At 54.9% G+C, this 22,523-nt stretch overlaps 2 protein-coding genes across 20 annotated transcripts in view; one reads left to right on the top strand and one right to left on the bottom strand.

Moving 5' to 3' along the window:
* The window catches only part of ZFYVE27 (zinc finger FYVE-type containing 27), a 102,458-nt gene that overhangs the window by 15,131 nt on the left and 64,804 nt on the right, over positions 1–22,523 (top strand). For 4 of the 18 annotated variants that reach the window (XM_081549595.1, XM_081549545.1, XM_081549615.1 and 1 more), the window contains 4 exons: positions 59–203; positions 4,545–4,591; positions 4,883–4,964; positions 6,025–7,604. In XM_081549595.1, coding sequence (XP_081405721.1) covers positions 59–203; positions 4,545–4,591; positions 4,883–4,964; positions 6,025–6,089 — 339 coding nt within the window. In that variant the 3' untranslated portion in view covers positions 6,090–7,604. Of the gene's footprint in view, positions 1–43; positions 3,634–4,544; positions 4,592–4,882; positions 4,965–5,088; positions 5,705–6,024; positions 7,605–22,523 lie in introns of those variants that run through there. The other 14 variants (XM_081549650.1, XM_081549605.1, XM_081549552.1 and 11 more) reach the window with 11 other exon arrangements.
* SFRP5 (secreted frizzled related protein 5) lies at positions 13,995–19,043 on the bottom strand. 2 transcript variants are annotated; one of them, XM_081549693.1, is made up of 3 exons: positions 18,364–19,043; positions 16,578–16,655; positions 13,995–15,080 (listed from the first exon to the last, which is right to left on the bottom strand). In XM_081549693.1, the coding sequence occupies exons 1-3, from the start codon at positions 18,884–18,886 to the stop codon at positions 14,734–14,736; spliced, it is 948 nt and encodes a 315-aa protein (XP_081405819.1). In that variant the 5' UTR covers positions 18,887–19,043; the 3' UTR covers positions 13,995–14,733. The 2 variants fall into 2 exon arrangements, with proteins under 2 accessions (XP_081405819.1, XP_081405814.1); XM_081549688.1 differs by having other exon boundaries at positions 16,578–16,647; positions 18,329–19,017.

Genomic DNA, 22,523 nt, shown 5'->3' with positions numbered 1-22,523 from the left:
ATGCAGGTGCCAGAGCCCTGTCATGAGGGGACAGGACTGGAAGGAGCTGTTCCTGCAGGAGGATGATGAGGGGGCCCCGTGCCCGGCAGAGGACGAGCTGGTCCTGCAAGACAACGGCTTCCTGAGCAAGAACGAGGTGCTGCGCAGCAAGGTGTCGCGGCTTACTGAGCGGCTCCGCAAGCGGTACCCGACCAACAACTTTGGTATGGCCGGGGGAGGGCGGGTTGGAGGTGTCTTGGTCACGGGGCGGAGGTGCTGCGTTCTGAGGAGTAGAGCTGTGTCCATGGCACCCTAGGGAGGCAGCACAGGCACAGCAGGGCTGCAAGGGAGGGAGTGTGGGTTCCTTCTCGTGTCTCTGTCCTCATTACTTCTTGTGGGAAGATGAGTTCAGTTCTGGAAGCGCTCCTCTGGGACCGTGGGGCAGTGTGGTCCTGAGGTAGGTAGAGCCATGGCAGGCTGGGGAACAACTGGCTGAGTAAGGAGTCTGAGTGTCTAGGTAAACCCCAGTGCTGCATGGTGACCTTAAGCAAATTATTTAACTTCCCTTTGCTTCAGTTTTCCTTCTGTAAAAGGGGACTGATGCTGAAGCTCCAATACTTTGGCTACCTGATGCAAAGAGCCAACTTATTAGAAAAGACCCTGATGCTGGAAAAGGTTGAAGGCATAAGAAGGGGGCGACAGAGAATGAGATGGTTGGATGGCATCACCGACTCAATGGACATGAATGTTAGCAAACTCTGGGAATGTTGAAGGACGGGGAAGTCTGGCATGCTGTAGTCCATGGGGTTGCAAAGAGTCGGACACGACTGAGTGACTAAACAACGATAAAAGGGAATGGTACAAGTTCTTATATCACAGGGTTGCTGTAGGTCTCAAAAGAGATAATGCATATTAAGTGCTGGCACATTGCTGGCTGGTTCATAGTAAGTGCTTCATAAGGGGCGCTATTTTCACGGGAGGCCCTGGTCTTTCCCTCAGGTGCCTAGGCACTTGTCTGGATCTTTCCAGTCCAGTTGGAAGCAAATGGAAGGAAACACTGTCTTCTGGGGATGATAGAGCCCCAGCTTCCGTTCTCCTCAGCCAAGTCCATAGATTGGCCAGTCCTCATTATACTGACTGTGGGGTGGGTCCAAGAAGGTGACCTTGGAGAAAGGTGGACTTGACTGTCCTCACAACTTGGAGGGACTTCTCTGGTGGCTCAGATGGTAAAGAATCTGCCTGCAATGCAGGAGACCCAGGTTTGATCCCTGGGTCAGGAGAATTCCCTGGAGAAGGAAGTGGCAATCCACTCCAAGATTCTTGCCTGGGAAATCCTGTGGACAGAGGAGCCTGGAGGGCTCTGGTCCATGAAGTTGCAAAGAGTCAGACACGACTGAGCTGACTAACAAGCTTGGAGGCCTGGCTCTGATCAGGAGTGCGGGAGCCAAGCCAGATGAAGTTATAGCTGGAGCCTGGAGAACCGGAGACTCAGGGGTCTCCCTGGTCCTGAAGCAGAGCCTTGCTTCTGCCTGTTGTCAGCAGCTAGAGAGGAGGATGGGCTGGCTGTGCTATGAGATCTGGTGGCAGAGAGTTCCGAGGAAGCCCCGGGGGTTTATCGTGAGGTATTTGACCTGGGCGCTCCAGGGCCTGCCTTCCTGCTCCTGCAGCGACCAGGGCAGTTGTTTCCTGAGTGTTAGACATCCTGGGACACCCTGTTTCTTTCTGCTCTGCGAATGCCCCCAGGCATTCAGGATTTCTTCCTTTTATCTGTGATGGTTGCTGACTGCTGCCGAGTGCTCTGTGTCCAGTGCAGTTTCACATACGCCATCTCACTTAGTCCTTAGAAGCAGCCAGGTTCCAGAAGTCCTAGATGTCATTACCCCAGACTTAATACTCTTGTTCTGGCAAACGATACTTTTCTATCTATGAGTTTTAAATAAAGCCCCTTAGATGTTCCCATTTTATAGGTGAGGAACCTGAGGTTGGAAAGAGTGATTTGGCCAGAGTCTTCAGCCAGTACACGGTTGAGTTGTAACTCAGATCCACCTTATCTGATCTCACTCCTTCATTCTTTCTAGCTCACCATCTTCCCTTTGCCCTGGTGTCTGAAGTGCCCCAGTGTTATGCCTACCCCATTTCTGTATTTGGCTTTTGGTTCAGATAATCCCTACCGAGATGGGTGAAGGCTTGTCAGGTTCCCACGAGGATGGAGAAGACAGAAGACAACTGTTCTCCTAAGCCCCGCTTAGCCCTCCGCTCTCAGGACTGCGTGCTGTCCCTCCCTTGAGATATTGTTGGGCTCTTGGCTGTGAGGGCAGGCATAGCAGCTCTGTTCTGGGGTCTGCGTCCTGAAGGGCTGGGTGAGTGAGCTGCTCTGGGGGCTGTTCTGTTTCGGCTGCCCGTGAATGGAGGGGGTCCACAGGAGGAGTGAGGGAAGGCTGCTCATGAGCCTCTCCATGGCCTCCAAGTGGGGGAGTCCTACTGGGAAGACCCCCCTCTGTCCTGGAGGCCCTGTGACCGTCACCCTGGCAGTGGTGTCAGGCTCCTCTCTGCTCTCCCTGCCCCCGGGGGCATCCTCACATGATGAATCAGGACCTCTGCTGAAAATAGGCAGGAAGAGTTGGTAGGTCTTGGCAAGGAATAGGGGTGCTCTCCTCTACATGCCTGCCTGAGCCAGTGTCAGCATGCAGAACCGGCCCTGGCCCCAGCCCTGCGTGGGGCGTGGCTGCTTTGTTAGCCCACGTGAATGCCTTGGGATGCTTGGCCCTGGTAATCCTTACAGTTGAGAGGGGCCAGAGTGTCAGTCTCTGACCCGGCTCTTTCCCCCCGGCCCATGCTGCTTGCTGAGGAGAGGCAGAGGTGGGCTGCCTTGCCCTGATTTTTAGTGTTGGGGGCAGAGTCCCAGAGCAGCCTGTTTCCTGGGGTGGCACCACCCGCCGGGTCGTGAGCTGACTGACAGCAACAGCGTCTACCTTACACCCACTGGTGTCAGGTTCCTCCCTGCTCTAGCTGGGTCCCCTGTCCTCCAGTGCAGGCAGTGTGTCCCCCTTTAGTGAGAGCTATGGGGGACTCTGGACAGAGGGAGGGACCACATCTCTTTGGGCCTTTGTGTGAAGATGAGGCCTGGTGCTCTGTACCTGGCCAGACAGGTGGTCCTGGAGGCCTGGCCGTGTGCCCTGAACCTAGTAATTGCTCTGATGGGATCATCGGAGGCCTTCAGGCCCCAAGTTGTAGAAATGTCCTTCAGTAGTCTTGTCCCCTCCCGGGTTTTTCCAGGACCCAGCCCAGCTCCCTTTCCTCCCACCGCCTTTGGCTGGGCTCTCTGGTCCCCTGTTGTGAGCACCCTCCTGCCTCTTGTGGACCCCGGCCTTTTCTCCCCTGGCTCAGTGACCCCCATCTGCATGGAGATTTCTGCGCTGAATTGTGGTCAGTATTTCTGGCGGCAGCCCTTGGTACTTCCTTGTTCCCATCAGCTTCTGCTTCAGTTTGTTGGAAGTCATAAGGGCCCAGCGTGGCCTTTCCTCTCCTCCATCCTTTTGGGTTTTTTCTTTCAGGTGCATGTACTCCCTTCATCAGACTGTGTCATTGTCACAGCCTACCTTTCCCTTCTTTAATTTTCCTGCAAGCATGGGCGGGTAGCAAGCACAGCTTCTGGTAAGTCCCTTTGCCTTGATGTGGTGTCTGAAAGAATGATCAGGGGAATTCCCTGATGGTCCAGTGGTTAGGGCTCCACACTTCCACTGCAGGGACACGGGTTCAATTCCTGAACAGGGATCTAGGATCCTGCATGCCATGTGATGTGGCCAAGAAAGGGGAAAAGAAAAAAGAATGATCAGTCCTCTCTTCCCCATCTTCATCTCTTCTTGCACCCCCTGTTGCCTTCTCCCAGCTGTTTTCTAAGCTGCTGTTGTTTCTTCTGCTTAAAACCTGGTCTGAAACCTTGTGGTCCTGTTGTATCTAGTAGCTTAGGCAGGATCTCTTCCCCCGGCGGTATCCACCCCGGCCCTTCCACCACACACGTGCCTGCACCTCTTGCCCTGTGAGTCTTCTTGGTTGGCACCTGGTTCTGAACTTCACCTCTTGCCCTGGAAGTCTTCTTGGTTGGCACTTGGTTCTGAACTTCTGTCCTGGAATCTTCAGATGATGGAAGCAGGAGTCTTGGTGTTTAGGAGGTGTTTCTCCCTCTAGCTGTGGGCAGAGTGTTTGTAAGAAGATACTTTGGAAGGGGTCGTGTCAGGCAGGTTTCCTCTGAGATCATCGGAGCGATGCCTATTGTTAGGTCCCTCCCAGCTTGGTGTCATTTCAGGGGGAGGTTCTGCTCGATGCTCTTCTATTTGGGCTGGACCTGCAGGTGGGGGTGGAGGTCTCTAAACCCCGGGTGGGAGCAGGGGTGGCAGCTGTGTGTAGTCTGGGACATTGGTTTTTCCTTCGTGGTTTGAACCCCTCCTTCTGGCTGTGGACTTTGCTCTCTGCTGCCAGCCAAGGAGCTGGGCCGGGCTCAGGAGCAGGTGAGAGTTGAGTCGTCTGGGCTGGGTCAGAGCTGAGCTGCTACCTCTGTTTCTCAGGGAGCTGTACAGGCTGCTCGGCCACCTTCTCAGTGCTGAAGAAGAGGGTAAGTCTCCTCGAGGGTACGTTTGCTGGGGACTTGGGACGAGATGTAGGGGTGTAGTGCCACGTCACAGATGCAGTCTGACTCCTTGGGCCACGTTAGGCCTGGGGTCTGGTCGGGCGGTTCCTCGAAGGAGCAGGTCTCCCCTCCCTTGTGTCCACGCCTTCACCAGCCTTCCTGTGGGGTGTCCCTTCTGGTCTCAGTCCTGCCCTGCTCAGGCACTGCCCCACTCGTACAGTTGTCCCCAGTGCCCGGGGGTGGGGATCGGAGACTGACCTTGGCTCTCACCCGCAGCGGAACTGCAGTAACTGTGGAAACAGCTTCTGCTCTCGGTGCTGCTCCTTCAGGGTGCCCAGGTCCTCTATGGGGGCCACAGGTGAGTGGTGCAGGCTGGGGGTCGGGGTCTGCCTCCCTCTTCTGAGAGGGGTGCTGCATGTGGGAAGGAGCCAGGGTCAGTGAGAGGTCCAGGGAACTCGGGGTCTCCTCCATCTCCCATTAAGGAAGGAAAAATGGAAATATTTGCTGCATGGACAAGAGCATATATGTATATAATGTGTCTGAATTATGAAGTACAATAGTGAATACCAGTGACCACTTCACCGCAGTTAGAAGATAGAGCGTGAGCAGCCTCACCTGGCTCCCCAGCTCCACTCCTGCCTTCCCCAGGGAGACCACCGTCCTCAGTCTCAGTGTCTTTTTCATTGCCTTGGTAATGTTTTTAATAAAATAAGAAGCATAATTTCTTTTCCTTCTATAAAAGCCATACATACTCATTGTAAACAAAACAAAAAGCCAAAGAAAGGAAGACATTCCTAATCTCTCTCAGAAAGAATTGTTAGGTGTGGACCTGTCTGGGTCATTAATGCCATCACACATGGGATAAATTTATATGCATGTGCTTAAAAAAAAAAAGAGAGCATGTATTACAGACTGCTTTGTAATATGTTACAATGTTAAATTGAGTGTCTTTATTTTTTCATTCTTCTGGTCATGCTAGTAACATATGCTTATTCTAGAAGATTTGGAAATTACTATACAGAAGAAGAAGGAAGAGAAAAATAATCTTGTAATCTTACCACCCAGAGATAATAACCACTGTTAAAACATTTTGGAAAATTTTCTCCTGGTACTTTATTTTAAAAAGCATTTTAAAAGTTATTCTTTTGGTGCCAAAATAATGTCTAACGCATAGAACATCTGGGAGAGGCTTGCTATTGGCATGGTCACTCCCAGAACCCCCAGGTCCCGTGGAAAGAGAAGTCTTTGAGGGCAAGCGCGTGAGCTGGGACAGTGAGCTTGTAGGCTGGGGGAGGGTGGTCTGTGTGGGGTGGGGTGTGGGGTGGGGGCGGGGTGGGGTGGGGAGGTGGTTCCAGTAGGAGGGGCCATGAGCCAGAGGGCATGAGGAAGCATCTCACCAAGTTCTTCCTCCTTTTCAGCCCCCGAAGCCCAGAGAGAGACTGTGTTTGTGTGTGCCTCGTGTAACCAGACCTTGAGCAAGTGAGAAGAGGGGCCAGGGTCCAAGAGGCCGCCTGTCCCCGGGGCCGGCAGTAGACCCCGCTCTCCCCACCCTTAGCCTTGGGCAGATGTGGTCTGAATGCTAGGTAGGCTTCCCCTCCCTGCCCCCGCTGTCTGCACCCGGGTTCTGGAGCAGTCCTCCGCTCCTGCAGATGGCCAGTGGTGGTTGCTCCCCCACCAGGACTGGCATGTTTGCCCTGCTCTGTTCTGGGTGTTCGGGAACTCAGGGCTGGGTGGGAAATAGAAGTTAGAGGGCAGCAGTGAGCCAGGCCTGGCCTGGACTGGTTTTCTGGGCATCCCTGCATGCCTGGGAGTTCTCTGAGGCCGGAGGTCAGAGATTGGGAAAAGCGATTCCTCCCCCGCTGGGTACTGGGCCAGGCCCTTGCCCTCCCAGAACCTGCAGAAGGGCTTGTACCGTGTCCCATTTCTACTGTTTGAGTGTTCCTGCAGGCATCAGGAGCTCATCATTTCCCCGCCAGAGGGCATGGCGAGGGCTATCAAGACCAAAAGTACTTCTACAAACAGGGTCGAAGTTCCCAGATTCTCTCAGAGGAGAGCCTGGCAGAATCCTTCAGTATTAAGCAGAGCAAAACATGGGGAGCCACAGCAGCTCAGAGGGCCTCAGCCCCACCTCGCAGAGAACTTGACTTACGGACTCTCAACCCACATGTTATCCTAGTGTTTTCAGCTCTGCCGGGTAGATGCTAGGCACTCAGTCACTCCTGCTCCCCATGTTCAGAGCCTTGGCCACCCTCCTCTGGCCTAGAGCTACAGCTTCCCTCACTGGCCCCTCGTCCCATGGAATGAGTGTGAGGCCAGGTGAGCTCAGCAGAGGTCCTGAAGCCCTTGACCTCTGGGGGCCTGGGAAGTGTGGGGTCTCGCTAGGCTGGTCTCAGATTCCAGGGCTGATCTCCAGCAGGACAGCCCCAGTTACGGGATAAGGCCACCTGGGGTGCCCCTCCCATCTGCAACAGTTTTGTGTTCACCCTGGACTCTTAAGGGCTCAGTGTCTCTCCCTAAGCCATGAGCAGGCTCAGTACCCCTTCCTTCCCCAGGAGCTTCCCTGCCTTTTTGAAGTATTTATTTATTTATTGCATGATTCCCGGGAACATGGGGCACAGGGAACGGGACCAGGAGGATGGGGGCCCTCTCCTGCCCTAAAGTGCTCCCCTGGGCTCATGGACTGCCTGGGACTCAGAGCCTGGGAGGTGGAGATGTTTCTCTACTCTCAGCTGGGAGATGAGGAGGCAGGCGGGGAGTCAGGGCTCATCCTAGGGCAGCTTTCTTTCCCGGCCAGCCAGTCTAGGAGCCAGGGGCCTGCCCCAGGCCCGGGGGGCAAGTCCCTGGGGAGCCAGGCAGGCCTTGGTAGACCTCCTTCCTCAAGCTCCTTGGTCCTGTTGAGATATGAGTTAAGTGGTCATGCTTTATTTACACTGGAGAGGAACTACAAGGATGTCTTTGTATATGGAGAATTGTCAATAAAAAGGCCTCAAGCTTCCTATGTTTTCGTTCTGATCCTTGCCTGCCCCCTCTCCCTGAGGCTGGAGAGCCCGGTGCCCCCCAGTGCTGGCCGGGTTTGCAGGCCTGGGCTGTGTCTTCAGGACGGGGTGGAGGGGCCACAGAGGCTGAGGTCGTGTGTGAGCTGGGGTTGGAGGCAAGCTGTGCCTTGCGCAGGAGGCGCTCAGCAAGATGCCTGTCGGATTGACTTGAGGCGCCGTCTTGTGACCACATTGTGAGGGCCAGGGCTTGGGGTTAGGACCAGAACTCGGTAAATGCTAAGCCACACAGGCTTTAGAATGGAAAGATTTTAGCTAATCCCTCTGAGAAAGCAGGAAAGGATCAGCTCCAGGGGAGTCTGAGAACCAGCCAGAAAGAGGATTGGCTGTGAGATGGGAAGTGGGAGCAGTGCTCTGGGGGTAGGGGGTGGGGGGGGAGTGTTTGTTTGCTGGGCACCAGGCACCACGAGAGGCGCTTCATACACATTATTTCATTTAATCCTCAAGACGGCCCTATGAGGTAGGTTCTGTTTTTCTTCCCATTTTACAGGGGAAGAAATTGAGGCCCAGGGTAGTTTAAGTAGTGGCTGCAAAACGTTTGGCGTGGAATCTTGCAGAGTGGTGTCTTCCAGACTGTAGGCCTGAGGCAGTATAGGGGAGGCAGAGGGACTCTGCCTTGGGGTCGAGGTCAGGTTGCAGCCACATCCTCATGACCCCATGCACGTGCACCTTGGACTGCGATGACTGGGGAGTCCTTGCACTGAGGCCTTGGTCTGGGACCTCCCCCTTGTATGGGAGAGCCCCGGCAGCTCCCGAGGAGCCCCAGGAGGCAGGGAAGCAGCTGGAACCTTGCTCTGGCAGCTTTTACAGAAGAGCATGTTCACAGTACTTAGTACCAAAGTGGCTTCAGCAGCTTGGTAGTCCAGAGGAAATGCTGGAGGAGTGGAAAATAGGGTCTTTGAGCAAAAGAGCACAGAGTGGTAGCGCAGGCCCAGGAAGGAGGTTCTTCTCGTGGAGGGCGTGTGTCCCGGTTGGTCACTTGGAGGGATGCTCCGAGTTAATCCAGTCCAGCCCCTCACCGCGGGAGCCACACTACATCCACGTGAAGGTGCGGTTCCCCACCACATTGGAGGATGAAGCCAGAGGGGCTTTCCTCAGAGCCGGCGTGGTGTGCACTAGCCGGGCAGCATCCCAGTGGTGGTAGAGGCAGGTGCTATGATGGGCCAGCTCCGCACTTGACCCTGTTCTACATTGACTGCAGCCATGCTGGAGTGAGTTGCTACAGGGAGGGGCTTGCCCCTAAGCCTTTCTGTGCTGCTTTCCTCATCTGTAAAGTGGGTGGAGAGTGGTCTCTTATCTCATGGTTGCTGTGAGGATTAAATAAGACAGTCCACTTTAGGTGGGAAGTTAGGTGCCTGGCACATAGTAAATGCTCAATAAACGCTAACTTATTTCTCTCTTCCTGGCAGTCTTTAGGAATAGCAAAACAACTCTGCCCCGCATGGCTTAGAACAGCGATTTTTTTTAAAACCAGAGAATAATTATAGATTATTATTCAGGAAAGAATGAGGCCAGACTGTAGTTTGAAAAAGCAGAGTCAATATTTTATGTTGGGGAAAATGAAAACAATGTCTAATGTTGGTGGAATACAGACTATAGCTTGAGGAGCTTTCAGGACGTAGGATTCAGGGGCGTGAGAAACAAGGTTTTCATCATCTGGGGTCAGTGAAGAAGGAAGGGTACCTTCTTGTCCCCTTGAGGTGCATGTGAGGACCTCAGAGCAGGCCAGTGATGGACATCTTTAGTGTGCAGGTACCACTGGGAAATGGAGAATGGAGCCATGGAGGGGTTTACGAGGAGTGGATGGTGCCTTCCAGCTCTCGGGGGTCTACAGCATAGAGGCCACTGAAGGTGGGATAGCCTAGAAGGCAGATTCCATTGTAGAATTGGATGCTTGGTTTTACAGATGCCTTCCGGTTTGTTCTCGGGGACCCAGTGAGGGCACGGGAGCCAGGTCTAGGACGGCCCTGGGGCCTGCTGGGCAGAGCTGGATGGATGGCCAGCTCCCACAGCCTGACTTGGGTTGAGGGTTCCGTCCATCATTTTTTGTGGGCTGCTCATGGTGGGGAGCAGTCTCCAGTGATCCTTGGCAGGCCTTGAACTGGCCCTGGTTTCTGGGGTCTTCCGGATTTGTGGTCATTGGTCACTTGGCCCTCAGAGCTGAAGCCAACAGAAGCACCAGTGTCATCCCTTTGTCTCCATGGAACCTTCAAGGCATCAAGGGGCCTTGGCTCCAGCATCTCTCCTGCAGCTAGCTGGTGGCTTTAAGATCATAGTACCCGTGTTTATTGAGCACTCATAGTGGGCAGTGTGCTGAGTGTGTCATCTCATTTAAACCTCAGGAGAGTCCCCAAAGCTAGGTTCTGTTATTAACTTAACCAATGAGTAAGTGGAGTTAAGTTACCTGCCCAAGGTCACACAGCTAGTAAACCATGGGGCCCTGGTGCGAACTGTGTTAGAGGTGCTTCTGGGCACCGGAGAAAAACTGGGTCACCATAGCAGTCCTGCTGTTACCTACCCTTCGTTCTGCCTTGCCCCCACAAACTCCAGGAGTTTCTGAGACGCTGAGCTAATGGAAGGGGCCTGCCCACCACCAGCCCTAGTGAAGTGGGCTCAGCCTCCAGGGGAACAGAGGCAGTCTTGTGGCAGGAGCTCCCCCAGCTCCCAGCACTGCCCCACCTCCCTGGCTGAGTCTTTTTCAACACCCAGAGCAGCACATTCCATTCTCCGGCACAGCTGGGGGCTGGGGATTCCGGGTCCCCCTGGCCCCAGCAGAGCCTGCTGTCTGGGCTGGGACACTGGGTCCCAGCCACACACATTCCAGCAACAACCACCCCCCACATTGGATTTCCCAAGGAGTGAACTTTAGCCAGGATTACAGCCAACTGAACACTTGTGGGATGTGAGCTTCCTTTGTGGGACCCAAGAGGCTGGATGCTGACGGGGCTGAGAGGGGAGGAGGGGTGAGGGGGGTGTTCAAGACTGGCTTCTCTGCTGCTCTCAGGGCCCTTGGAGTGGGATCGGAGCAGGAGACTCCAAAATCTTCCTGTGAGGCAGGGTAGCAGAAGCATGGCTGCACACCGATCCTGCCCACCTGTCTTTGGCTTTGCCCCCTGTAGGCAGTAGTCCCTGGGGTTAAGAGCATGGAGGTCAAATCCTCACCACACTGCTAAGTACAGCTGTGTGTCCTTCAACAAGTACATTAACTTCTCTGAACCTCAGCCTCCTCATCATTAAAATTGTTGTTGTTGTTTAGTTGCTAAGTCGCGTCCGACTCTTTTGTGACCTCGTGGACTGTAGCCCACCAGGCTTCTCTGTCCCAGACAAGAATACTGGAGTGGGTTGCCGTTTCTTCCTCCAGGGGATCTTCCTGACCCAGAGATCGAACCCAGGTCTCCTGCGTTGCAAGTGGGTCCTTTACCACCGAGCCATCTCATCATTAATGCGGGAACGGGGAATTCCCTGGCAGTCCAGTGGTTAGGATCTGCGCTTCCACCACAGAGGGCACAAGTTCAGTGCCTGGTCAAGGAACTAAAGATTCTGCATGCCACTCAGTGCAGTCAAATTAGACAATTAATTAAAAAATAATAAGTGAGGATAATAATAGTACCTACACTGGGAGGTTTAAGTAAGAGTGCCAAGGTACTTGGTTATTTATATATTAATGGGCTTGATATATTGAGTGCTAGTGTAGTATTATATGTCTTCTCACCTCTACTGTCCTACATACCCGGGTATGTATTTTCTGATATAAAACCCCAAATGTAGACTCTCTCCCCCTTCTAGAAGTAACAATTGTGGCCTTTAGATGTTCCTGCCCTTCCTGCCTTCCTGCCAGAAGCATTTCTTAGTTGGTTAACAAATCAATTAGGAATTTAATAAGCACTTATTTTGTGCAAGCACTGTGCTAGGTCAAGGCCTTTGGTTAATAAAAATACTAATGACTAGTTAATGAACATTTTCTAAATGCTGGGCCTTGTTTCCAGGTATTTTTTCATGCATTTCTCCACTTAACGCTCAGCCACCCTGTGAAGTAGACATGATTACTCCATTTTCTGGCTGGGCGGTGGTCCCAGTGTCACATGGTCGTTAGGTTACTGCATTGGAACCCAGAGCTTGGCTCTGCTGCCTTTCTCGCCCGATCCTGAGTGTTGGAGGCCTTCCCCACATCCCTTCTGTTCTCTATCAGAACGCTCATTTTGTCCTCAACTGAAACACTTGACTTCCTTGCTCCCTTGCAACTGGGGCTGGCCATGTGACTTGAGTGTTGGCTGGTGAGCCAGAAGTGGAAATCTACCAGGTGGGACTTGTTGGGAAATTACTGTTTTCCTGATCAAAAGGGCCAGAGGCAGCTGACGGGCAGCTTTTGCTCTTAGCCCTTCCCTGCCTTGCTCCCTGGAATGTGGCTGAGAAGTTGGGAGGAGGCACCACCCCGAGGCAGAGCAGGAAGAGGGAATGAACCTGGGACGTGGACCTCCCAGCTCCAGACCCCCTTGCGTGGGGAAGCCCCGCCGTCTCTGGGGGTTTCTGCTCCCCACAGTCACCAACACGCAGTGCAGACACTCGCTGGGCAGCCCCCGCCGCCTGTCCCAGGCTGGCCAGGAGGGAGTGTTCTGTGGCTGGACAGAATAAGCAAGGGCTCAGGCCTTGCTGGGCCTCTTGGGTGTCTGGTCTCAGGGAAGAGTCTTGGGGGCTCTGACAGCAGGTGTTGGGGACAGAGGTGAGGTGCAGAGCGGGGCCTGCTCCCTTTGTAGGGGTGGGTGAGGAGCGCCTCGCTAGGGCCTCCCGGGATGGGCTCAGGGAGCCCCTCCCTGCCCGCTCCCTCTCACGGGCTGCCAGCACCTGACAGAGGTCAGTATTGTGCTCCGGCCAGAGGCAGCCCAAGCCCTGTGTATTCAGGGGAAAAATAATTCCTGGTCCTGGTTGACCATGGAAGTGTCCATAAATATTTGGTCGGGGTAGGAGGCTGGGAGACAAGGGGTAGATTCAGGGAGCCAGGTGGGCTGGGCAGGCTTTGGGCGAGGGTGGGTGGCAGCGGCATCCTCAGAGGGAGGAGAAACAAGCGGGCCTCTGCCGCTCCTGACCTGTGGTGGGGCCACCTGACTGCCAGGGAGGTGATTTATGGCTGGCGCTCAGACCACCTGTTAGCTGGCACTGGCCTCTTCGTTTCTCACTTCTCTGAGAGCTGCGGGAACAAGCCAGGGTTTTTCCTCATCTCCAGAGAGAACGTGGGTCCATTGTTTCGGAGGAGCAGCAGGTCTTGATTGGACTTGGCATCCCAGCTGAACCCCTTGGTGAAGAAAGCCATCAAGGGGTGTCTGCGGCCCCCTGCTCTGGCCTGTCCCTCATCTACATCTGTCACCTGTCCCCCCCCTACATCTGCCCTGTCCCTCAGCATCTGCCGATGGTACCCCAGGACACTTTCCTGGCATCATCCCTCCCATACTCTGGACATTTTAGTGACAGTAGCCTGTCATCTCCGTTTCAAGGCTTTTCCCCTTGCTGCCTCATCCAGCTCAAGGTAGCAGCCTCCCTTTGCTCTGAGCTCACCAAAGAAGCCCCCAGAAGCATTAGAGCTGGTCCCCTCCCTGCAAGCAGGACCAGGACTCCTCCAGCCTGAAGAAGCTCAGCCCCTTGCCCTCCTCCAGCCTCAGCCTTTGGCTTATCTGGATGGAAGTTCTCAGCCCTAGCTGCACACCACCCAGGGGGAATTTGGAATGCTGATTTCGGAGCAACCTCCAGAGGTTCAGGTTTAATTGCTTTAGCGTAGGGTCTAGTATTGTGTAAAAGCTCCCCAGATGATTCAAAGTGTTAAAGGTCTGAGCTTCTGAGGTTCTCACCAGCTCAGGCAATGCTCTGGTCCAGGGACCAGCTTGGAGTAGCACCTGTTCACGCCGCCATCTCCTACAGGTCCAGTGTCGGGTGTCTGAGCTCTGAAGGGGTAGAAATGACATGTTTAGGCCTCTGGCCCTTCAGAGTAGTTCCCTGTGGCCTAGCCTCTTGAAGGCTCCTCAGAGAGGGCACTGCCCATGTCAGGGAGATGCTGCAGGACCACGGGCACCTTCTGAGCGTGGGAGAAGGCTGGGGAACTTGGCATCTCTGTCCTTCCGCTGAGACAAAAGGATAGTCATCCCCATCGCTCACTAGTCTCATTGTGGGGATAAGAAGGGAGACCCTTGCTGTGTGTTCTCAGTGGATCCTGCAAAAACATGGGAATTGCTCTTTTTAGGCATTCCAAGTATGTCTGTGTGGGCAGACCGTGGGTCCCTTCTGAATGGCCCATCCCCCTCCCCCCTGAAACTAGCTGACAAAGAAATCACCTGGTCAAAATCAACTGTTGTTTTCTTTGATTTAATTAACAACTTAAAAAAAAAAAAAGTAGAAAACCAAGTCCTACCTGCATCAGTCTAGTACCTATGGCCTCGCAGGAGAAGCAATAATTTATGGTCATCAGGATATAAGGACACGCGGAGGCTGAGGAGTGAGCTTCTGGGAGGGGGCTGGGCTGGGCTTCTCGCCAGTCCAGTGGGGAAGGAGATAGGCAGAGATGGGGAAGGTGGGAAAGTGTGGCTGGAGGGCACCATGTCCTTTTCCTCTGGGGGCTATGATGAGGACACATGAAGGGGCATGGGGGCTGGGAACTGTCCCCCAAGTAGCTCAGCCTAATGCCAAGACTTCCCTCTCCCGGGCAAGGCCCCGCTGCCAACAGAGTGGGGCTGACACCACCGGCTCCCCTGGAAGCCACCTCCTCAGGCTGCTCCGAGCCCCTGCACCGTTCCCTTGCTCTCTCCTCTCTGCTTACTTTCTGAGACCCTGGGGGCTTCCCCCGAACTGAGAAAGGCCTGGTTCTCTGGGAGCAAACCTCCAAGGACCCCAGGACCCCTTGGTCAAGGACAGCCTGGCTCCGTGTCCATCCCTTAGTGCCTGTGCTCCTACAGCTCTGCATGAACCACCCTGCAGCAGGGGCTGGCTCAGCCTGGGGGAGGGGGAGGCCAGGTGGGCAGGAGGACAGAGTGCCTCGGGGATGGGGACAGAGGACAGGGCATGGCTGGGTGGGGCAGGGAGGAGAGCCCTTCAGTGGGGCTCTGCCGCCCCATAGAAGAAGGGGTAGTAGAGGGAGCAGGGGTAGGAGAACATGAACTTGACTGCGAACTTCATCTCCTTGTTCTTCTTGTCCCAGCGGTAGACGGCCATGAGCAGTAGCTGTCCATCTACTTTGCGGCCCATGACGAGGAAGCTGCCAGCCAGGCTGTCCAGCTGTGGGCAGGGGCAGCCAGCACCATTCTTCATGTGCAGCACAAGTCTCTTGGTGTCCTTGCGCTTCAAGGGGCCCGGCTTGAACAGCTTCTTCTTTTTCTGGGCTCCAATCAGCTTCCGGTCCCCATTCTCTATCTTGATCTCCTTGATGCGCATTTTGACCACTGTGTGTGGGGGGTGGACAGGGGGTCAGCCATGAGAACCGTCTGGCTTGCTTAGCATGCTGGTGACCCCATGCTTGGTGCTCTGCCTGCAGCTCCAGGCCTGGGGCTTGAAGACATGGAGCTTCCACATGTATACTCGAATATTTATGAAGCTCCCACCAGGTGCTGGACTTGCACAGACATTATTGGCTTTCATCCTGACATGAATGGGTGTGGTGGGGGAAATGAGGTTAGGAGAGGTGGTGATGGGCCTGAATTCTAGAGCCTGGCTTGAACTGAGATCAGGGCTGTGCCTTTCCATGATACCAGGTGCAGGGTGGAGAGCTCTCCTTGGGGAGTGAAGTTGGGTGTGGGCTCCCCAGGGAAGGGAAAATATTGGGGGTGGAGCTAACCACTTGGAGGGAGCGTTTGGTGGAAGGGGTCCTTGTGATGAAGGGAGGCTGGACTTCGTGATCTCTGGGGATGGATGCTTCCAAATAGGATTTCTGGCTGTGTGTGTGCATGTGTGTGGAGGGTGTTTGGAGCAGTGGTGGGCTGGTAAGTGCTAGACCGCCAGCTCTGGGGAGGGACTGCTCTGTAGCACGTGCTATTTTCATGGGTTAGCACCCCCACCGTGACGCGCAGGGTCAGGAAGCGCTGCAGTCACCTCTATAATGTGTGTGTGACTGTATAGTGTGGTGCTGCATGTTTTTGTGTATAAGAGGATCTCTGTGGTATGTGTAGGAGTTTGTAGGATGTTTGTGGAGTGTGTGGCTAGTGGGCGAGGTGGTTAAAGAGCCTAATAGAGCAGGGCATGGTCACTTAGGGTAGCATCCTCCTTCTTTGGGCCTCTGGGTCCCCATGTCTGGGAGCAGGCAGGGAGAACCCAGAGAGTAACTTCGGTCACCCAGGGAGAGACATTGTTATAAAAATCTTCTTTCTCTCCCACCCCCTCTTTTTCTCTCTTGAACATACACACACCTTGCAGTAGTAATGTTCTCTTCCCAAACAGATTAACAACATAAAAGATGTGCTGCAGGAAGGGTTTCATTGCTTTCTGTTTTTTAGAGACAATGAGGCTAAGGCACAAAACTGGAACTGACTGGGCAAGGACTGCAAGGCTGGGCCGTGTGGTCTGCATGGGAGCCAGGTCCTGACTGCCCCAGGAATAAGGAGGCTCCAGGATGAAGCTGTGGTGCTGGAGACCACAGCACCCCCCGCCAGAAGTGCATTAGGTACTAGGCAGAGGTGCCTGGGGGTCAGGGGGCTACACTTCCGTCCTGGAGCCCATCTCTCCCCTCTGTTGCCCCTATCCATCTCTGGACCAAGCCTGCCTCCCACAAAGAGAATCCAGCCCTGGAGGCCCCTCTGTAGACAGTGTCAAGGAAAGGCTGCAGGAGCCCTGGCCAGGGATGGACCATGGCCTTGAGGGGCTTCTGAAGTCCTTGGGATGCCAAAGGAAAAAAAAAGTGCATTTCTCTGGGGAGAGGGCAGTGGCCACGTGGGCTCTACACTCACCGAAGTCACTGGAACACATCTGCTCCATGAGTCCGTCAGCGCTGTGCTCCATCTCACACTGGGCACAGATCTTGGTCACTGAAGAGAGAAGTAGGGGTGCGGTGAGGGGATCAGAGGCCAAAGAGCCAAACTTAGGGTTCAGGCTCCCCCACTGACCCAGCCACCTCCGCCTCCCAAGCCTCCACTTCTCCGTCAGGAATCGGGATGATGGTAATGATCATGCTCACTGAGTGGTTGTGAGATTCCAGAGACAAGGTTGTAAAGGGATGAAACTGACCAGGTGGGCACGACTGCCCCATGACCCTGGCAGCTGCACCCATGATGTGCACTGTCTTCTTCTATAGCACCTGACCTGTCTCTGTGTCTCTGACTCCTGGAGGGCCGCCCTATCATGGCAGGGCGAGGGGCTCAAAGAGGGTGGGAGTGGGAGGGCAGAGCCAGGTGGGACTCCAAGAATGGGATTTCCCTGCCTTCCAAGTTTGGGCTCCAAGAAAACCAGAATAAAAGAGCCCTGCTAGGATCCCCGCTGGGGACCATGCTGTTTCTGCTTGAGCGGGTGTCTCTCCCTTCCTGGTCCCATTTCTAACCCGAGAATAAGGAGTTTCCCTTCTCTCAACACTCTCTGGTCACAAGACCCCCACCCAACCTTGACTCTCAGGTCCCATGTGGGTGCGTAGGACTGGGGATAGCATGGGTGACGTTAGCTTTGAGGGGTGGGTGTGGTGTGGGGTTCAGTTGCTTTTGGGGGGCCTGGTCAGATAGAAAACAGGGGCAGTGCTGCCCCTTGGGAGAGTCCCAGAGCCAGGGGCTTCCCAGATTCTCATATTAGCCCCCCAGGCGAAGCTTCCTTGCCTGGTGCCACTGTTTATTCTCCTGTCTGGTGTCCAGCAGGGGCTTACTCTGTCTGAAAGGAGGTTGGCAGACAGTGGGGAGAAGAATGAGGGGGTGCACAGTGAAGGGGAGGCTGAGACCAGAGAGGAATGAGGGGTAATGGGATGGGGGTGGGGTGGAAGGTGGCACCTAAGAGTCGCAGAAGTTTTGGGAACCTGAGATTGCTCCCTATTTTACAATGAGGAGACAGAGGCTCAACTCGCCCAAGGACTCCTTGTTAGGGGCAGAGCCCGGCACCCTGCTCACCATTCTGCTATGAGCCTTACTCAGGGGTCTCCCAGCCTGGGGCACTGGGGAAAGAGTGGGAGAATTTAGGGTTCCCAGGTGCAGAAAATAGGGGCAGGGTGGAAAGCATAGCCCAGACTTGCATGTAGCCCCCAGTCTTCGGCTACATCTTTTATCCCAGCTTCCGCCCCTCCTCAAATCCCAACACGGGTAGGGGTGATGGTAGTCTTGGTGCCCCGGGGTCCAGGGCTGCTGAGGCCAAAGGCATCTTTAGCAACCCTGGGCACCTGTGGGCTGAGAGAGGTGATAAGGCATTTATTGGAGGCCTCAGGATGGGGTGACAGCACTGCGCCCCTCACCCCCCGGGATTCCAGAAGCTTAGGAGGGTGGAAGCTGCGAGGGAAAGGCAGGAGAGGTTTCAGAAACAGTTGGAATGGAGAGAACCAGTTTGAACGTCCAGAGCCGCAAGGAGGCACTGCTCTGGCAGGCCACGGGGGGGATGGGAAGGCTGGAGGCTTCGGGGGACATGCAGGGCTGAGCAAAGACTCTGTGTGTGTGTGTGTGTGTCTAGAGGAGGTGGCACCTCTAGGGGGCTGTGGCATCCATTGGGGTCCGGCTCACGGGTACCCAAGGGCAGTCGGAGCGCAGGGGGCGGGGGCGGGAGCGCTACCTGGAGGCGCGGTGGCGGGCAGGTGCCCGAACTGCACAGCGATGCAGAGGTCGTTGTCCAGGGGGAACTTGTGACAGTACAGCATCTCGGGCCAGGGGAAGCCATAGGCCTCCATGAGGGGCGCGCAACCGGCGCGCACAGCCTCGCACAGCGAGCGGCAAGGGTAGATGGGCCGGTCGAGGCAGACGGGCGCGAAGAGTGAGCAGAGGAAGACCTGCGTGTCCGAGTGGCAGCGCTTGGCCAGCAGCGGCAGCCAGCTGCTCGCCTGCTGCTTCACCTCGGCCAGGCTCTCGTGCTCCAGCAGGTTGGGCAGCCGCATGCGCTTGTAGCCCACCGTGTGGCAGAGCGGCAGGTCGGCGGGGATGTCGAGGCACTGGGGCGGCTTGGAGTACGAGCGCCCGTGCAGCGGCTCGGTCTGCCAGCCGTAGTAGTCGTACTCCTCGCCCCGCGCCGGCGCCCTGTGCAGCGCCCCCAGCAGCAGCGCCAGCGCGGCCGCCCGCGCGCCCCCCGCCGCCGCCCGCATGGCTGCGCACGCCCCCGACACTCCGCTGCCGCTGAGGTCGCCCAAGTGGATGGCAGCCTCGTTCCGCTCCCGGGAGCACCGAGTGATCCTGGCGCCTCCCACCTTGGGGCTCCAGCCCCGGCCTCGCCGCGCGCCCCAGCCAATCTCCGGCCGCCCGGCCCCCGCCCCAACGCGGGGAGGCAGGGTGGCGCCCCCTCGGCCCCTCCTGCCCTGGGGCCCGCGCGTCCCGCCCAGCGTCCCGCCCGCTCGTGCGCCCCTCTCCTGCTCGCCTGCTTCCCCGCCAGTGCTCCAGCCTCGCCTTGCCCCTCTCGCCAGGACTCCTTCACCTCCCTAGGCTTTTTTCCTCGTCTCTACCCTTTTCCATCCTTCCTCCTTATCTCTCTCCGACACAGCTTCTCCTGTTCCTTTTCTCACTCACTTCGCTTGGTTATCTCTCCGTCTCGGCCTTTACCCCTCTGCTCTGTTTTCTCTTTCCTGACACCTCGGTTCTCCCCTTTCCCGGCAGGAGGCTTCTGGCTGCTCACACCCTCCTGGTCCAGCCGGGCAAGTGCTTCACCCCCAGTGCTCACGCATTTATGGAGTTCCTGCCTGGTTCCGGGCAGCTGTGCTGACTGCTGGGGAATCAGAGATGGATGTGATCCAGAGCCCACCTCCCGGACATCCCAGCTTTGTGGGGGCCAAGATAATCATACCTGCTGTTTAGTGAGCACTTACTTAGTGCCTCAGACACTGCACAGCACTTCATAACCTTATCAGCTATTTCCAATGATGGCTAATACTTACTGGGTGCTTCCTATGTGTCAAGTTTTTCTGACCACATCGCATAAACTACCTCATTTAATTCTCACAATAATGGTATAAGGTGGGTAGGTTCTACTACTATCTGCACTTTATAGATAAAGGCACTGACCCAAAAAGATTAAGTAGGGATTGGAGCCAAGACCTGAATCCAGATCTGATTCCAAGAATCAGAGCCCAGTCATGACCAGGGGTTCTGGATTCTGAGTCTGCAGGCTTAGTGACTCTGTGTGTCTGTAGAGGGGTGGGAGTGGGGTGGGGAGGGAGACTCAGAGAAGTGAAGTAACTGGCCCTTGGTCACGTTGCTAACGGATGAAGGAGCCATGATTTGAATCCAGATGTTTGGTTCCAAAGACCAGGAAACTATTCAGCCCTAAGATAAATTTCAGCCTAGAGTAGGAAATGCTGAGGGAGGCGAGTGTACCTCCTCTGGGAGCCTAGAGAAGGAAGGAATTGAGGAGGATATCCAGGGAGGCATCAGAGAGGGGGCAGGGTTTCAGGGAACCCAAGTTTGGGGTCCATCTGGATCCTGCCTTCCATTGGCTTTCCTGTGGGAGGAGCTTTGGCCAAGAGGCTTAGAGGTGGGGTGGGATGGGGGGCTCCTTCCTGAGAATCTGACTGGAGACCTGACTCCCCAGCCTTTGTTGGGGAGGGTACCCTGGGGAGGAGTCTTGTAGCAGAGTTTGGGGTGCTCTGAGCTAGGGGAAGAAGTTCTGGGGCACTTGCCCCCTACACTCTTGCCCTAAAATCCTCCCCACCCAATTCTCCTGAATGTCTCCAAGGTTCCCATCTTCCCACAGATCTATCCTTGCAGTGGTAGTGGAGAGCAGTGAAAGACCACTTCTCTTAATAGTCAAAGGACACACACAAAACATTGTGTGCAAGGCTTGAGATGTGTATCCCACAGATGGGGATACAGAAATACAAAAGACATCGGGCCTGCCTCATCTGATCTAGTTGTGAGAAAAAGACACAAGACATGGCCAGGGAGGCAGAAGAAAATTAGGCAGACAGAGCCCTTGGATGGAACAGCCCTCTGTTCTTTTGATGTCCAGGATGACCTAATTGGAACACACTTTCATCCCGTTTCTCCCTCTCCCAACTCCAGTGTGAGAGGTTCTGGGATGACCACTCAGAAGGTGAAGGACCGTTCCCTGCAGGGTCAGACAGTGTGGTGTAGTAGTGGTGCAAGATCTTGGACTCTAAAGACAGAAAGAGCCAGGTTCACATTTGAGTGTATACTCTATAAGTGATGACCTTGGGCAAATACTTAGCTATTCTGACCTTTCATTTCCTTGTTTGTGAAATAGAACCTCTTCAGCAGATATTGTGAGGGGCAAACAAAATGGTGCATGGAAAGAAAGCCTCCTGCACAATGCCAGCACATAATAGGCATCCAGGAATGTTAGGTCGCCAAGGGATGTGTGACTTTAGGATATAAATGTGGTGTGTGCTCTGAAAGCTCCCTTGGACACCTTGGCCTTGGCTCCGGCTTGGGACTCTGAGCAGCAGTTCTGCTCCCTGCACTCCAGCTTACCCCTCACCTCCTGCTCTGGGCTTGGCAGAGCTTCTCTATTCTGGGGAAAGTGTGGTTTTGGGTACTGGCAAGAGTGTTGGAGCTCCCAGGTGGTTGAACAAGGTGCTGGCTTCCTGGGCAGCTGGTCTCCTGTGCTGTTTTTCTGGCGTCCCAGTGCCTGGCCTGGACAGAGTGAGGCATTGTTTCTGGGCTGCTTATGTAAGAACTGCACATGGTCTGAGAGCTGGGGGCGTCTGTACCTGGCAGCTCCAGGGCCTCTGAAGGGCAGAGGGGCGAGGCTGGAAACCTCCTGAAAGAGGAAGATGGGTAGGCTTTACCTGACAATTCTGCCTTGGGGGCCCCTGAGGCTCCTGGATATGGGGCCCTGATGAAACTGAGGTGGGAAGCCCTTCATAAGAACCAAACCCGGGTGGGGGCTGACCCTGGGGCAGCCATTCAGGGAAGCTCTCCCCCTGCAGCCAGGCCGGCTGATTACCCTGGCCCTGGTGCCAGAGAAAGGAGGAGATTGTGCTCTGATGTTGTCTCCCTTCTTGATGAGTCTGCTCCAGGGCCAGGGCAGCTGGGCGAATCACTTGGCATGCTGGACATCTGTCCATCACGGAGCGTCTGCTGTCTGTCGAGGCACACGTTTCCCCCAGCTGATGGAGGAACCTGCTTGTTCAAAACAATGTGTACTCATGGCTTGTTGTGAGCAAAGTTCTACACAGATAACTCTTTGATTGGACTTGCTAATTATGGGGAATTCTCTGGAGGTCCAGTGGTTAGGACTCCTTGTTTTCTTCTTTTCTTTTTGGCTGCATGGGGTCTTTTTTTTTTTTTTTTTATTAATTTATTTATTTTAGTTGGGGGCTAATTACTTTACAATATTGTAATAGTTTTTGCCATACATTGACATGAATCAGCCATGGGTTTACATGTGTTCCCCTTCCTGGACCCCCCACCCACCTCCCTCCCCATCCCATCCCTCTGGGTCATCCCATTGCCCCGGCCCTGAGCCCTTGTCTCATGCATCAAACATGGAATGGTGTTCTGTTTCACATACGATAATATACATGTTTCAATGCTATTCTCCCAGAACGTCCCACCCTCACCTTCTCCCTCAGAGTCCATAAAATTGTTCCGTGCATGGGGTCTTAGTTGCAGCATGTGAGAGCTTATTCCCTGGGCCCAGGATCCCTACGATCGGGATCATAGATTCTTAACCACTGGACCACCAGGGAAGTCCCTGTTTTCCTGCTTTTTCAGTGCCTACTTCCCGTGGTTCTCCTTGGGGTCAGGGTTCCCTTGAGGGTTCCCAAGTGC

Source organism: Giraffa tippelskirchi, chromosome 2 (assembly GCF_054371585.1).
Source record: "Giraffa tippelskirchi isolate mGirTip1 chromosome 2, T2T-mGirTip1v1.2.pri, whole genome shotgun sequence".
Lineage (NCBI taxonomy): Eukaryota > Metazoa > Chordata > Mammalia > Artiodactyla > Giraffidae > Giraffa > Giraffa tippelskirchi.
The sequence above is the reverse complement of the archived record's forward strand: the minus strand, read 5'-3'. Positions and strand labels throughout refer to the sequence as shown.

Bases quoted from the DNA above. Each gene is read 5' to 3' on its own strand.
- SFRP5 (XM_081549688.1), bottom strand. From the start codon at position 18,886: ATGCGGGCGGCGGCGGGGGGCGCGCGGGCGGCCGCGCTGGCGCTGCTG. The intron at 16,648-18,328 runs GCCCTTGGGTAC...TCAGTGACCAAG, and splicing joins CCGCCCCCTGCGCTCCGACT to ATCTGTGCCCAGTGTGAGAT. The intron at 15,081-16,577 runs GTGAGTGTAGAG...CCCCACACACAG, and splicing joins GATGTGTTCCAGTGACTTCG to TGGTCAAAATGCGCATCAAG.